General features: G+C 39.5%; 2 protein-coding genes across 5 annotated transcripts in view; both read right to left on the reverse strand.

Annotated features, from left to right (window-relative positions):
- LOC145353281 (uncharacterized) overlaps positions 1–9,838 on the reverse strand; it is a 94,544-nt gene extending 84,706 nt beyond the window's left edge. Inside the window, exons 1-3 of one of the 2 annotated variants that reach the window (XM_080203880.1) lie at positions 9,604–9,827; positions 5,839–5,938; positions 5,204–5,718 (exon numbers count right to left, since the gene is read on the reverse strand). In XM_080203880.1, the coding sequence (XP_080060006.1) occupies positions 5,204–5,718; positions 5,839–5,938; positions 9,604–9,728 (740 nt within the window). In that variant the 5' untranslated portion in view covers positions 9,729–9,827. Of the gene's footprint in view, positions 1–5,203; positions 5,719–5,838; positions 5,939–9,603 lie in introns of both variants that reach the window. The other variant, XM_080203881.1, reaches the window with a different exon arrangement.
- A 2,813-nt stretch (positions 9,839–12,651) lies between these two features.
- Positions 12,652–14,996, reverse strand: part of arl6 (ARF like GTPase 6) — a 37,407-nt gene continuing 35,062 nt past the window's right edge. For all 3 annotated transcript variants that reach the window (XR_013888678.1, XR_013888677.1, XM_080203886.1), the window contains one exon: positions 12,652–14,521. Coding sequence is in view for 1 of the 3 variants with exons in the window: in XM_080203886.1 (XP_080060012.1) it covers positions 14,496–14,521 (26 nt within the window). In the remaining 2 variants the exon portion in view is untranslated. The remainder of the gene's footprint in view (positions 14,522–14,996) is intronic.

Here is a 14,996-nt window from a genome sequence, read left to right on the forward strand (position 1 = left end):
CCGATTTTTAGCCCGCACGCGTCTCCATCGGGATCGGTGCAACTTGCGCCAGGCAGGGCGAGGTCGGAGAATTGTTCCCTTGGTGTTCAGAAAACAAAGGTAGTGTTAAAGGATTTATATTTTTATGTAAGTTATCATTTTAAAGGGGTTTAATTCTGTGCCTGGAAGTGTGAAAGCTGTGGTTAGATTCATGCTGGACAAAAGTGTTTGTATGTTGGGCAGGGGGGGTGGTTTGGTTTTAATTCTAACTGTGTTTCTATTGTGCTTAGAGAGGGTTATGGAATGAAAAGTAAATGGAAGTAACAGTGGATTGCTTAAAAGGGGGCTTTTTAAGGCGGAAGGCTTTTAAATTTCAGGTGGATATATTGCAGTTGAAGGAGGACACCAAGGAATGAACATCTACTAACTCTGCCAAGAGAAATTGGACTGGACAAGGGAGCTGCAAAGAGACAAACAACAACTATGACTGTAACACTATATTCTGCGCTCTCTCGTTTCCTTTTCTATGTATGGTATGCTTTATCTGCATAACGCAAGAAACAATAATTTTCACTGTATACTAATACAGTGACAACAATAAATTAAATCAAAATCAAAGAACCAGATACAGTATAAATAACTAGGGAACTGGGACCGAAAGAACCTCTTAAGACCGAAGCTAAGAGAACCGTGACCAAGGTGTTGTTCAGAGATGAATTCAAAGAAGCAGATACAGAGTTGTAAGTGAAAGAAACAACTGCAGCAGCTTGGATTAAAGTGGGGAAGCAGACTTCAGAGGTAAATCAAAAGTTTGATGCTATTTTAATAGAGTCTAGAAATTGAGGGTTGAAACAATTCTGAACAGTTTATACAGCAGTTAAGAGAAAGAAATCCCAAAGGGGAAGAAGTTGGAAATCTTGGGTACTGGATTCATTATTAAAAATGGAGTGGAAGCTTTATTTAAAACAGTAATTTAGAGAACCTGGACTGGATTTTCAGAATGCAAACAGCTGATGGAAAGCAGTGTTGTGAAAGATTTTAAAGTGTGTCTTTTTGGGAGTGCGGAGGTGGGGGCTGGGTTGAGGAGAAATCCACAAACATTCACTTGGGCTCAGAGTGGAGGGTGTGTTTGACCAAACCAATCTTTGTGCTTAAAGAGAGTTTGTGTACTGAGACCACTGTAGCTTAAGATGTATTTGGCAATCTATTTTAATCATAAAATCTGTATGTATTTATTAAGCTAAGGGAGAGGTAAAGGAGTATTGTATCATAATCTGACTTTTTACGTTTAATAAATATCTTTTCCTTGCTCTTATAAACTAATTAGCGGCCCCTTGATTCCGTTGCTCTACATTTTGTTAAAAAAAGTAAATGTTAGTCTTTTTGAGCTAGGGTTCCATTCTGGAATCTTCCATCCAGTTATAACATCAACTGGGATCATAACAATAGTCACTATTTCTGTGCCTTCGGAAGCCACGTCGCAACTGCAGTATATGTACAACATGTACCCCATTTCTACAGGCCAATGCTTTAAAATGTTTGCAATCTATTATAAATTATCTGTTATTTTACCTAACCAGCCAGGTTAAGCAAAGGTATGTATGATAATCCCTCCATGATTTGTCATCAAAAGCATGATCGGAATAGTCATGGGGCTTTGTGTGGTAAACAAAGCAAAACTGAAGGAACATAGTACACAAAGTTTTTCAACATTTTTCTCAGTCTTTTTTCAGCTAAAATGACCACACCAAGCTGAGCAGAACTGATAATGGATAATACTACAAATGAACAGTTGGAGGTTTTCAAAGAGATGTTTAGTACAATATAAAGCCTAAAGCCCTACTTGTATAATTAAATAACTTTAGTCAAAAAAGGCAAGAGATGTTATAAACCCTTATGCTAATTTAACAAATAGAAAGAGATATAAAGAAAGTAGCAAGAGTTGTAAAAAAGGAAATTGAGAAAAAGAGCTTGAGGGATATCGAGGACAATAAGAAAGCTTTTTACAAATATGTTAAGTGAAAGAGTGACTAAGGCTAATGCTCGTTCAAAAATCTTTTACACGTTTCCTAATACAACCATCTATCATCCCAAATTGACTCATTTCAGCTTCTAGTCTCTTACCATCTTACAGATAAATTATTGTGTTTAAATCCTTTCATGGCTTCATGTTTCCTGACATCTCCTCTTTCCCAGAACTTGTTTCTCTTCTGCATTTCCCATTCACTTTGCCCTATTATTGGTGGCCATAGATTCAGCCTTCTAGGCCATAAATGCTGGAATTCCTCTTTACTCATCATTCTCTCTGTCTCCATCTTTAAAATTCTCATTAGTACCTATCTCTTTGACCAAGCTTTTAGTTAACTCTTGAATATCTGTGAAGTACACAGGAGTAAGGAGCATGAGTAGGCCATTCGGCCCTTGGAGGCTGCTCCAACATTCAATAAGATTATGACTGATCTGTTTGTGGTCTCAACTCCACTTTTGTCGGATTTCATTTCTGTGGAATCTTTTTCTACTAAAAATGTATAAATCAACTGCAGGTTGTTGACTTTGGGCGGACGTACCAAAATTAAATATCTTTCTGCACAGTAAACAGAAATTATTTGAAAGAAATCCATGGAATGCCACCCTACAGGTTTTTGAACTTATTAATCACTTCTTAAAACATTTGTGTTTCCTCCTGCGGTCTGAGAGCATGGTAACAAATCCCCCTTTTTATTAAATAATTCCCAGATCTTCTTGTGATAATGTTATGGAACTGAATAGATGTATAACTTGATCAAAAGATTATTGAGATGTTCCACAAGAGGTTAAAATGTGCTGGGAGCAGTGATTTGCCCATAGACTTTAGGCTTTTTCAAAACCAGTTGCTATCAGCAGCCCTTGTAAATAATGGGCACCCTCTACAGGTCATTTGGACATGTATTATATTGCATTATATGCAAGTTCAAGAAGTACAATTGCAGTGATACGGAGCAGCAACCAGACATCATATAGAACATTGTTTTCAGTTATGGGCAACCTATCTAAGAAAGGACAGAGTGGCTGAATTCTTATTAAACTTATTTAATTCTTGGAGAAGGGAACCCTAAGAAGCCATCTGATTGACTTATTTAATATAAAATAAAACTTATTTAAAATAAAATAAAGAAGGCATTGACTAGATGATGGCAGATTCTTTCTTCTATTTAAAGGATATGGAGTAAGAAAACATAGGGATGGAAATTGACACGAGCTATGCCCATTACTTGAACGTAAAGTCAATGCAAAGTAAATTGATTTTACAATGAAATGCCCCTGCACCCAATTTGCACAAGCATTGATCCCAATGATAATGTTTAGGCCTTTTTTTCAGGTGGACAGGCAGCTTAGTGATGTTTTCGCTCAGGCATGTTGCCTGTGAAGGTGTGATCTGATAACATGGGCACATTACACTCATGAGGTTCAATTTTCAATAATCATTGGACCCCTTGGTTTAAACAGTGTTGTCCATGTAACATTAGGTGCAACTAGGGTGATGATAGTGGTTAGCACTGTTGCCTCACAGCGCCAGGGACCCAGGTTCAATTCCCAGCTTGGGTCACTCTCTGTGCAGAGTCTGCACATTCTCTCCATGTCTTTGTGGGTTTCCGCTGGGCGTTCCAGTTTCCTCCCACTATCTGAAATTCTCCCTCAGTGTACCTGGGCAGGAGCCAGAGTGTGATGACTTGGTGATTGTCACAGTAACTTCATTATAGTATTAATATAAACCTACTTGTGACACTACTAGATAAAGTTTAAAACAAGAGGCGCACACTGATAGCTGTGTCATACTTTAAGATTAGAGCTAAGGGTTAGATTTTCTTCCTGATTTACATCTAGATGCCTGTGCACTCTGGGCACATAGAAGTCAAAAAATGTAAAAGGTTATGGGATTTGGAGTATAAATGAGTTATGCTTGTAATTACAATAAAGCAAGTGTCTGCAATTCTTCCAATGTTTACATTGATCCCTCGAGCCTCACCTACAAACCTGGTCAAGTCTCTAGCACTGAAAGGCAGTTTCCTCGAACTGCACTTGCTTAGGGATGGGGATGGGTTCATTACTTTGTGAAGAGATTTTTAGACAAACAGGCATCAATAGTCATATTAGCCCAATAGAAATCAATAGATATGTAGTGAGATAAAGGGAGCAATTCTGCGACTTTGACATGCCTGGCGCAGATCGTGCTGATCCCAGAGAATTGTGTGCAGACCTACAAAATTGGCTTTGTGCTCACCGTTAAACAGTTTGCGATTCTCCCAGCCCCTTTCTTTTGGCGCAAATTGGATCATGCCCAGAGAGGGCATGAGGCCGGATAGCATATTTAAAGTAGAATTAAATACGCATAGCCCCTATTCGATTCCCAGCGCACAGGATTCTCCAGCCTTAGGGCGTGGCGCCATAATGGTCAGAAACACTACTGGTCTTGATCAGCTGAGACCTCGTCACATCAAGAAGTGGGGGGGGGGGGGGGGGGGGTAGTTTGGAGGGCATTGAAGCGCTCGGGTGACCGGGGACCTGGCTGGGCAGTGCTCACTTGATGAGGTCCATCTGGTACACTAGCAGTGTCCAGCGGACACCCTGGCACAGACAATCTGGAATTTCAACTAGATACCTTGACAGTTGGTGCCACCAGATACTCTGGCAGTTGCTACCGGATACACTGGCAATCTTAGTTGGACACTGTCAGTGTGCCAGTTGGGCCATGCCAAGGGGGTGGGGCCTTAGTGGGGGCAATGATGGCGGGGGGGTGTTATACACAAGGGATCATGATTGGGACCCACGATGGAAGGTCTTAATGCTGGCAACCTGTGTTGGGGAAGGGGTGAGTGGAGAGTGGAATTGTCCATGAGGGGAGGGAGGGGTGTCCCTGTGCAGTGTGAAATTGGGGCACCCTTGCGATCATGACTGGATTTCTGGAATGAGAGAAAGGGAACTAATGGAACAAGATACTTCCAACACCACTGAAGCATAACTCCTTTAACATTCTTTAGGAAACAGCATTAAGGGTGCCTATGGGTTAGAATGCCCTATTGTGAATAAAAAATAACAGTGCAGGCATCAGGTTGGGAAAGAAATAGGGGAAAGGGTATTTTAAAATAATGACTATAAAATCACTGTTCATCACTGGTCATTGAATTGCTCTGAAACATTTCTTTAAATACGCTTTAAAAGTTGTAATGTTTTCAAAGTGACTTACTGATGGGCTACATAATCTGTGAGACAAATTGAATCATTAAGCCTTTCTTCTGATCTTCCAACTTCCTTGTATTGTCCTGAAGTGCTTGAATTAATTCCTATTGCTTTAGGATGTGCAATCTCAGATTTATTCCGCTCAACTAATTCTGTTTTTGCAGATGTCTGCTCTGTGGCAGGACTACATATCACCAGTGTTTCCTTGGCACCACTATCAAGGACCGGCATGATGTGCTTACAGAGAGGATCCTTTTCTTCACCATCGTTCCAATTTGGTATATGAACTCTGTTTTGATTTTCAGCATTCAAATCATGGCTGTTGACACTCCCCTTTTGGCACTGGGTGAGTGGTTCTCCTGGTCTAGATTTTGGAGCTTGTCTGAAAAAACTTCCCCATTTTGGTCGAATTGCATCCTCAGGTTGGTTCACATTATTTAACGGGAATACAGCAATGTGTTCACTGGCTGTTGGTCTTTCTTGGGCTGGAGACTTCTCTTCATCGGTGGAGCCGTGAAAAATCTTTCAGAATGCAGGAAGAAAGGAAAAGAGGTCAATGCAGCTCCAAGTTTTAAATCTTCTTTGTCACTGATTTAAGCAGTCATATGAAAACACATTCCAGAAATCAAAATTTCTAATTACCTTTGCCAGGTCTGTGAACAGTTTATTTGGAGATCCAGGGAATAGTTGTTCATCTGTATGTCCTTCTTTTGGATTGATTGCAGTCTGACCATCCTTAAGACTAGAGCAAAACCATCGTAAAACAAACACCAAAGTAAATATTATAGCAGACAAAACGAAATAAAGAGAAAATAACTGAATAAAGATTTTAAGGAAATATTTTAAAATTGTCTTAAATGCACTCAAATGCACAGTGGTCAGCACTGCTACCTCACAGCGTTAGGAATCTGGGTCACTGTCTGTGCGGAGTCTGCAACCTCTCCCCTTATCTGCGTGGGTTTTCTCCGGGTACTTTGATTTACTCCCACAGCCTGAAAGATGTGCTGGTTTGGTGCATTGACCATGCTAAATCCTCCCTCACTGTACCCAAACAGGCGCCGGAGTGTGGCAACTAGGGGATTTTCACAGAACCTTCATTACAGTGTTAATGTGAGCCTATTGGTGATTAGAAAATAAACTTAAAAAAATGCCAGCACAGCATAATAATGAGCTGGCATATTAAATAGGGTTCAGTTGATCATAGAACATAGAATCCATAGAGTGCAGAAGAAGGCCATTCAGCTCATCAAGTCTGCACCAATTCTTACTGAGGCCTTATTCCCGTAACCTTGCTAATCCCCCTAACCTGTGTGTATCATGGCAAATCCACCTAACCTGCACATTTTTGGACTGTGGGAGAAGAAACCAGAGCACCTGAAGGAAGTGGTGACTCATCAGGTGACTCACCTGATGAAGGAGCAGTGCTCCAAAAGCTCGTGATACCAAACAAACCTGTTGGACTTCTAAGCTGGTATTGTGAGACTTCTTACTGTACTTACTTTCTTACTGTATTTCGTACTGTACCTATGTACCATAGGGAGTGCCTATGGAGGAGTAAGACACCACACCAACCTTTTTAAAAATACACCAATAATCAAGTACCAAAGGCACAAATAAGAATATTGTGGGTTAGAATGTCTATGAGGGTTCTATCACCCCTTGTAACTTCAGCAGAAAAATGGAGAAAGCTGCAAAGTTAAAAAGGAATAAATTAAAGTAAATTTTAAACAATTTATGTGGTGCCTTTCATGACCTCAAAAGTGCAAATGGCTATTTATGACCTTTCCTAGGGTTTCCCTTGAAGTTACAATGGAAGATTGAGAGACCTGATGAGAAATTCTAACCTTTACTTTGCAATTTCTCTGTGCTTGTTACTTGTAATAAACGTTTAAGTGATTATATTCAAGTTTATGATATTGGTACAAATTACTAACATAGGAACCCCTCCCTACTGGTATTAAAACCTCAGAGGGTGAAACAGGGAGTGCCTGTGGTCTGTATTTATGACGCTTCTTTGATGATTCAACAAGTTATTCACTGTGCCCTCCCATTCAAATCAATGAACACAAGAATGTAGCCATGCCACATCAAGTTTGCGCACGAAAACAGCAATAATTATTCGTCTGGCAGGGAAGAGAAACACCCAATGAAATTAATTAACATAATCGGATAGCACTTCTGTGGAGCTCTCCCAATCTCCTTGGTGGATATTTCAGTTTAAATGGCGGTTTATGTTGTTCCTATGGTGTTAACGTCAAACTTTGGTGAAAGTCATAGTTGGTGATAGGAAGGACTCCTATTGAAATTCTAACAATAACAAGAGACCAATAAACTTTTCTTCTAATTTAATCAAAACATCATCAATACAAAGGAATGCTCCAGAACAAAAAAATCTTGTGTTGTCTCATCCTGGAATTTTCTTATATGAAAAAATACTCTGATTAAAAAAACAAAGTAATAAAACACATTGAAATATCTTTCATGATTATTTTCCTGAATTCTGTAATCAATTCTAGATGAAAAACCCTACGCAAGTCTATTATTGTAATATAACATTAAAGGATCAAATTGCAGAGCACTGACAGCATAGAGATGAAGCTTTGTGGCTAATGGTTATTTAATAATAGATTATTATTTAACAGTGCCTGATATGTGAAAATCAATTATCTTTATCCCCACATTGATCTCTCACACTCTCCTGTCCCTCCCTCAGATTGATAGCTCCCGTTTATCTTAAGTTAATTGTTAACTTATTTGTGTAACAAGTAGGCTGACATTAACATTGCAATGAAGTTACTGTGAAGATCCTCTAGCTGCCATACTCCAGCACCTATTCAGATACAGAGGGAAAATTTAGGATGGCCAATGCACCTAACCAGCATGTCTTTAAGACTGTGGGAGGAAACAGGAGCACCCGGAGGAAACCCACACAGATACAGGGAGAACGTGCAGACTCCACACAGATAGTGACCCATGCCAGGAATTGAGCCCGGGTCCCTGGCGCTGTGAGGAAGCAATTCTAACCACAGTGTTGCCGTGCCTCCACATTGAGCTCTCTCCCTTATTATGGCGGCATGGTGGCACAGTGATTAGCACTGCTGCCTCACAGCGCAAAGGACCCAAGTTCAATTCTGGCCTTGGGTCACTGTCTGTGTGGAGTTTGCATGTTCTCCCTTCCATGGGTTTCCTCCAAGTGCTCCAGTTTTCTCCCACATTTCAAAGATGTTTGGTTGATTGGCCATGCAAAATTGCCCATTAGTGTCAGAAGGACCAGCAGGATTAAGACCTATTATAGATACAGAGGATTAAGGGGATAGGGCCTAGGTGGGATAGTTGTTGGTGTGGGCTTGATGGGCTGAATGGTCTCTTTCTGCACTGTAGGAATTCTATGATCTCTCTTTCTTTCTCCACACTGTTCTCTGTCACCTATCTGCCCCATCATCTTTTATTAGTCTCTTCTTGCACACAGAATGATCTCTCTCAGAATCACAAAATTGCTATGGCACAGGAGGAGGTCATTCAGCCCATCATGTCTGCACCACCTCTCCAAACGAGCATCATGGTTTAGTCTCGTTCCCCTGCCTTTTCCCAAAACCTCTTCACATTGTGTCTATTCAAATAATGCTCTTTTGAATGCCCCTGCTACACTTCCAGACAGATCACTAGTATGAAAAAGTTTCTTCGCTCATCATATTTGCTTCTTTTGCAGGTCATTTTAAATTTGTGACCTCTCCTTCTTGGTCCTTTTATGAGTAGGAATAGTTAGTCCCAATCTACTGTGTCCACCCCCTTCATGATTGTGAACACCTCTATCATATTTCCTAATAGCCTTCTCTCCAAGAACAGTCCCAACCTCTTCAATCTATAATCATAGCTGAAGTTTCTCATCCCTGGAATCATTCTTGTAAACTTCTTTTGCACTCTCTCCAATACAGTCACATCCTTGCTCTAGTGTGCCAGCCAGAACTGTACACAATACTCCAGCTTCGGTCTAACTAGTGTCTCATTTACCTGTCCCCTCCTTCACACAGATTGATTTCTCTTACTTATCTGTTCCCTCTTCCACACAGACTGGTGTTTCTCACTCATTTGTAATTCCTCAATACTGACATGTCTTCTTCTTGCCTCTCTGTGTAACCGTTCTCATCCCATTTTGCAGAGATCCGTCTCTAGTTCATTATCAGTTGATCGGTAGCTCTCCCTTTTTGCCATCCTTTCCAATGATCTCCAAGTGCACCTGTAACATTAGCTTGCACACTTCTCGCTCTCCCTTGTTGTCGAGGAAGCATAGATCTTTTCACTTGCTGCTAGTCCAAACTTAATCCATTTGAGCAAAATGAAGGTTCATATTATTTTTCGTGCCTAAAACATTGTGAGAAACCAGCCGTCAGGAGGCTCACTGCTCACCTCTCCTTCTCGGAAATATTGCACGTAGACTCATCCTCTTCAACAGATTTGTTCGACGAAAACAATTTAGAGAAGTTCTTTGCGACGTCCTCCTGCCAGATTGCTGATAGTTTAAACATATTCATTTCTCTCTGAAAGCTACAGGGAGCGGCACATCTACTACCCAGCCAACTTGTAAACTTACACTGAAACCGGGGGGAAAAAAAAACAGAAGGCTAGACTGGTCAGACTTGTAAGGCTGGGCTGGAAGTACGATATTATTAATAGTCAAAAACTTTGGAGGAGGAGTTTCTGTATCTTAATCACGTCTTCAAACATGTATCGCACATACAAGGAAAAAACGATGCAGCAGTTGTAAACATGTCCTTATGTATGAGACTGTACATGTAGTATCTTATTTTTTCTATCGGTAATTGACGTTTCAATTTTCTTTCTTAAAGCTTCCTAGTTCTTCAACATGCGTTAAAAGATAATTTACATCGAATCGCTACGGTACTGAAGGAGGCCATTTGGCCCATCGAGTCTGCACTAACCACAATCCCACCCAGTCCTATTCCCTTTAACCCCATCTATTTACCTTTCTAGTCCCCCTGACACTAAGGGACAATTTGGCATGGCCAATCAACCTAACCCACGCATCTTTGGATTATAGGAGGAAACTGGAGAACCCGGAGGAAACCCACCCAAACAGGAGGAGAACATCCCAACTCCACACAGTGACCCAAGGCTAGCTTTGAACCCGGGTTCCTGAAACTGAGGCAGCAATGCTAACCACTGTGCCATCGTGCTGCCCATCTTGTTATTTTCATACAATAACATAACCTAAAGTATCTTCACTGTTAATTGAACATCTAACCCTTCTGGAATTAGGCGTTAATACTCAATTATAAGGAAAGAACTTTGCATTTATATAACCCCTTTCAGTAGTACTTTACAAACAAGGAAATACTTCAAAAGTCAGGAGAATTCACTTCTGATATGGGGAAATATATCAGTCAATACAACATTTCATAAACAATGAGAGTATTGATAGCAATAGCTAGATAATCTGCTTTTGGTGCCAGAGGTTATAGGATTGATAATTGATTTGCTTATACAATTTGGTGGTTTAATACTCAAGAATCCATAGCCAGATGTTTAATTCTCTACTGCATTCTTCTGTCTCCATTTCCAAAAGGCTAAAAAAAGGAAATACACATTTAATAAAAATATTAAATCTTCAGCTGGGCGTGACTTATGATTTTTAGTTTTGCCACTGCAGTGAATTAGCTTATCTTTTTCTGCTAAGCAAACGTACACATAAAACTATAAGGAAAGAGCTTTGCATTTATATTCCCCTTTCAAGACCTAAGTACACCCCAAAAGAGTCTGGGTTTCATTTTCTGTCTCATCCTTCTAAATTAAGTGTTCGTTGGGTTGAATTTCTGGTGACTGAGCCACAATGGCAAACCAAGTAGCGATCTGATGATGTGTTCCATTGTGAATGATAAACTGATGCACACTTGACTTTTGCCAGTTTATAAAGGGCATGTATTTTCCAGAAAAGTTTTAGTTCAGTGCTGTTGCCTCAACATTTGTGATGCTAAGTTATTCACATTGGTAGTAAGAAAAACAAAGTATTCTTTGACATGTAAGAAGCATCAAAACATTGATATGCAGAGAGACATATATGTACTCCAACAAGGAACACGAAGTTTGCATCTAGGTACAACAGATTTTTTTGCTCTGACTGTGGAATCAAGAATAAGAGATTTATCATGTAGGACTGAGCTATGGAGGATTTTCTTCACTCTTTGAAATTATCCACCTCAGAAGGTTGTGGATGCTCCATTGACAAGTACATCTGAGACAGATTTTTGCTCTCTCAATAGAGGGATGCTGGCTGGGAAAGTGAGGTTGGAGTAGATCAGCTATGATTGTATTGACTGGTGGCACAGGCTCGAAGGGTTGCATGGTCTACTCGTGCTCCTCTTTCTTACAATCATATATTTAAATGGCTATGGTGTGAATCCTGAAAAAAGAAATAAACATTGATGCTTTCTCCCAGGAAGTAAGCTCAATTTGTTTCACTTTTTGGTGAGGAACAAATGAGACCACGAAGGTCACACAATAATGCAATGAAAATAATAGTGTAGTCAACACCATCATACACAAGTGTGAGACTTTTGATAGTAAAATAAAAAACAGCAAAACAGCAACCAGTTAATCCAAGCATGATTAATCATGTATATGGCAAAACTTGTAGGGGAAAGGGAAATATAACAGGAGTGGATATATATTCAAAGAGCCAGGTGTCTAAACAATCTTGACTGGGCTAATGTACTGGAGTTCAAAACAATACTGGTTAGAGGTCAGTGGCCACACCATACCCAATGCCAGGTCCTTCAATTAGGCACCTCATGCCCTTGAAAGAGGATCACTCTCCTTCTCCAAAGGTATAGGTCCTAGTGGCCTTCTGGATGCAAGGGAGAGCCATGCCAATTATATGTGATCACTGAGCTACCACTAAGTTCCAGAGAATTTGGGCTCAGGGAAAACTGGTGTCAATTGGCTCAGTAATAAGTGTAACTGACAATCCACCATGGGCAGCCGAGTTTTCCTCATGGGCCTATTTCTGCTTTCAACTTAATCGTGGGAGTTTTTCCCATCATTAGGAGTCTGATGGGTGATTTCTACTGTAATTAAGTGGGCCTAGGCACCATATTTCTTGCTACAAGGGACTGCATTAAATCCAACATATTAAGTTTGTAGCAATGTTGTAATGGATTGGCAGTTAGAGGAAATACACGATTAAGGCTTGTAAGTGTGAAATATACGCTGCAAGCACAACAAAACCACTGGATCAGTGGAAAGGAGAACAAATGAACTCTCTGATGGTTTCACTTTCTAGCACAGTACAGGTAGGGTACAGGTCCTATGTGAAAACCTCAAAATGCATATTATACCCAAGGAAAATGGTTGTCATGCAAAAAAGTAGAACATTTTATGGAATTGAAGACTTCCTATCACCTTTTGATATCTCAAGATTCCAAAAGAAACTACACACCATTTGATTTGCTTTACTTTATTTTCAGTTCACAAGATAGGCTAAAATAAAAAAAGGCTCCTTAGCTAATTTGATTTGATTTTTCTATAACACCCATCTAAACGTGATAATAATCTAAACAAATACAATTAGAACTCTCTCAAAACTTATTAACTTAGGTGAACTGCAAAAATGAAACATGCAAAATAGTGTATTTGGTTTAGTGACTTAACAAAATGGGTGAAGAAAGAAAAATAAAGGTCAAGTTTTTCTCTGTCATCATTAATGCAATGGATGGCCCAGATATTGTGATGTGGAGATGCCAGCGCTGGACTGGGGTAAACACAGTAAGAAGTCTCACAACACTAGGTTAAAGTCCAACAGGTTTATTTGGTAGCAAAAGCCACAGTGGCGATTTCTTACCAGATTTTGTGGTCAGTGAAGAAGTGACACTCATCACTGACCTCAAAGAAAGATGCCCGCAAAGACTCAGTGATCTCCTTGGAATAGATTTCTCCTTTCATCTAGTGTTAAGTCAAAGGGATGGCCAGGTTTCTGGCAACAGTGATGTCATCATGCAAGGTAAGCAGTTAATCACATTGTGGAATTATCACAGCCCAGGAAGTGGAAAGTAAAATGTGCTCATTAATCATCAATTTTTATAAATTTTAGAGGTCAAAAATAAAGATAGAGTCTTGGGATTACTTGAAATATCAGAATTAAAAATGAAAAACTTAAGCGTTTTGGCATTATGGAAACATCTGGCCTTACACAAATATAAAACTAGTTTTGTGGGGCAAGAGGTTCTTCTTCAGTTGTTATAACTTAGCATAATGTTGAAGTGCAAGTTGCACCTTTATTACAAGAGGAGATATTTTTATGGTTTTTAAGTAGTGATATTACGGTATAAAAAGACAAGCTCTTTGGCAGTTTAGTGGTTTATAAAAGACTGATGTATACGGGGTCTTCAACAGTGCACTCCTGTGGATGAGCAGGGAATCACAGAACAACTTTTGGATTTCCAAGTTTAAGCGCACATTTGTGAACACTAGACGTTGCTGAGAGTTTCACCATGAACATTGATAGTTTTCTCATTATTACAACAACAAAATCTGGGCCATGCAATTACTGAAAAAGGGTCATGTTTTGAAAATACATATTTTTATGAAAATGTCTGCAAAGGATGCACCAAGTCTAGAAGAATACTTTTGTTTTTATTTCAAGTACTCTCATTTGGCATTTTGTAACAAATTTCAGGTTTATTACCTGCAGAAAGAGCTATGAATTGGTTCCCCTTCCCTGCTGGCTCACTTCAATGGAAAATGTTGTGCAGCTCTGTAGTAAACAAAGTATTACAATTTTACAACAACCTGACAGTATGGCCTGTAACGTGGTTGCTGAGGATCTAACAATTGCGGAATGACATAGGGACCAGTCTGAAGTTATTTTTCATGCCGTTTAGAAAAATACGACATGGGAATGCATGAAGCCACTCCCTCTCAGTTACACGTTTGGAGCCAGTTAGCCAGCAGCAAGCCCCGATTCAAGACTCTTTGTGCCAGTAGTACATTTGATGTTTCTAGGAAACTGTGACATTAAATTCTCATCGAGTACACCTTACAGACCAATACAACTTGAAAGAATTGCATAATACAATTCTAAGTAAAACTACATTGTATCCAAGCATTACAAAAATACTACATTATTACTTTGACTCCTATGTACATTATTTTGCTTTCTTAAGCATACAATTTGAAAGACAGATAAATTAAAGTTTGGTTCCCAACATGATGAGATATATTTAGTACAATGTTCATTTCTCAAGCTGTGCCAAATCATATTCTTCTGCATCTCTTTTCAGAGGTCTTCATACCTTCATTGCTTTGATTTGATCTGGTGAATCAATAACACAAAATCAATAATTTTGATGCAAGCTGGAAAGGGGAATGCTTTTTCTGATAGAACTAGGAAGGGTCAATTATAATCACATGTATTCACTAAAAAACAAAATGACCGTCACATCTTAAAATGGAGTCAGTAATTGTAGAATTATTGGTTCCTTCATTATGATGAGATAATCATGGAAGTAATTGCTTTATGTTATTAGAAAATAAAAACAAACTTGCACACCAAATATTAAGTTTGAGACAGGAACAATGATACAAGGGGGGGGGGGGGAGTCTCCTAAAGGAAGTAGATGTCAGGCCATAACCGGAGAAACTCAGTTGGCAGACAAAGTCTGGAACAAGATTAGATTGTTGGTGGCACAAACTGTTTGATGTCCCTTCACAATGATGGTGCATACTTAAAACAGTTTACAAAATAAGATGGAACCAAAACATATTGGCTACACACACTAGATTAGAAC

The sequence above is a fragment of the Carcharhinus amblyrhynchos genome, chromosome 15, assembly GCF_965287045.1.
Source record: "Carcharhinus amblyrhynchos chromosome 15, sCarAmb.v2.hapA, whole genome shotgun sequence".
NCBI classification, from domain to species: Eukaryota; Metazoa; Chordata; class Chondrichthyes; order Carcharhiniformes; family Carcharhinidae; genus Carcharhinus; species Carcharhinus amblyrhynchos.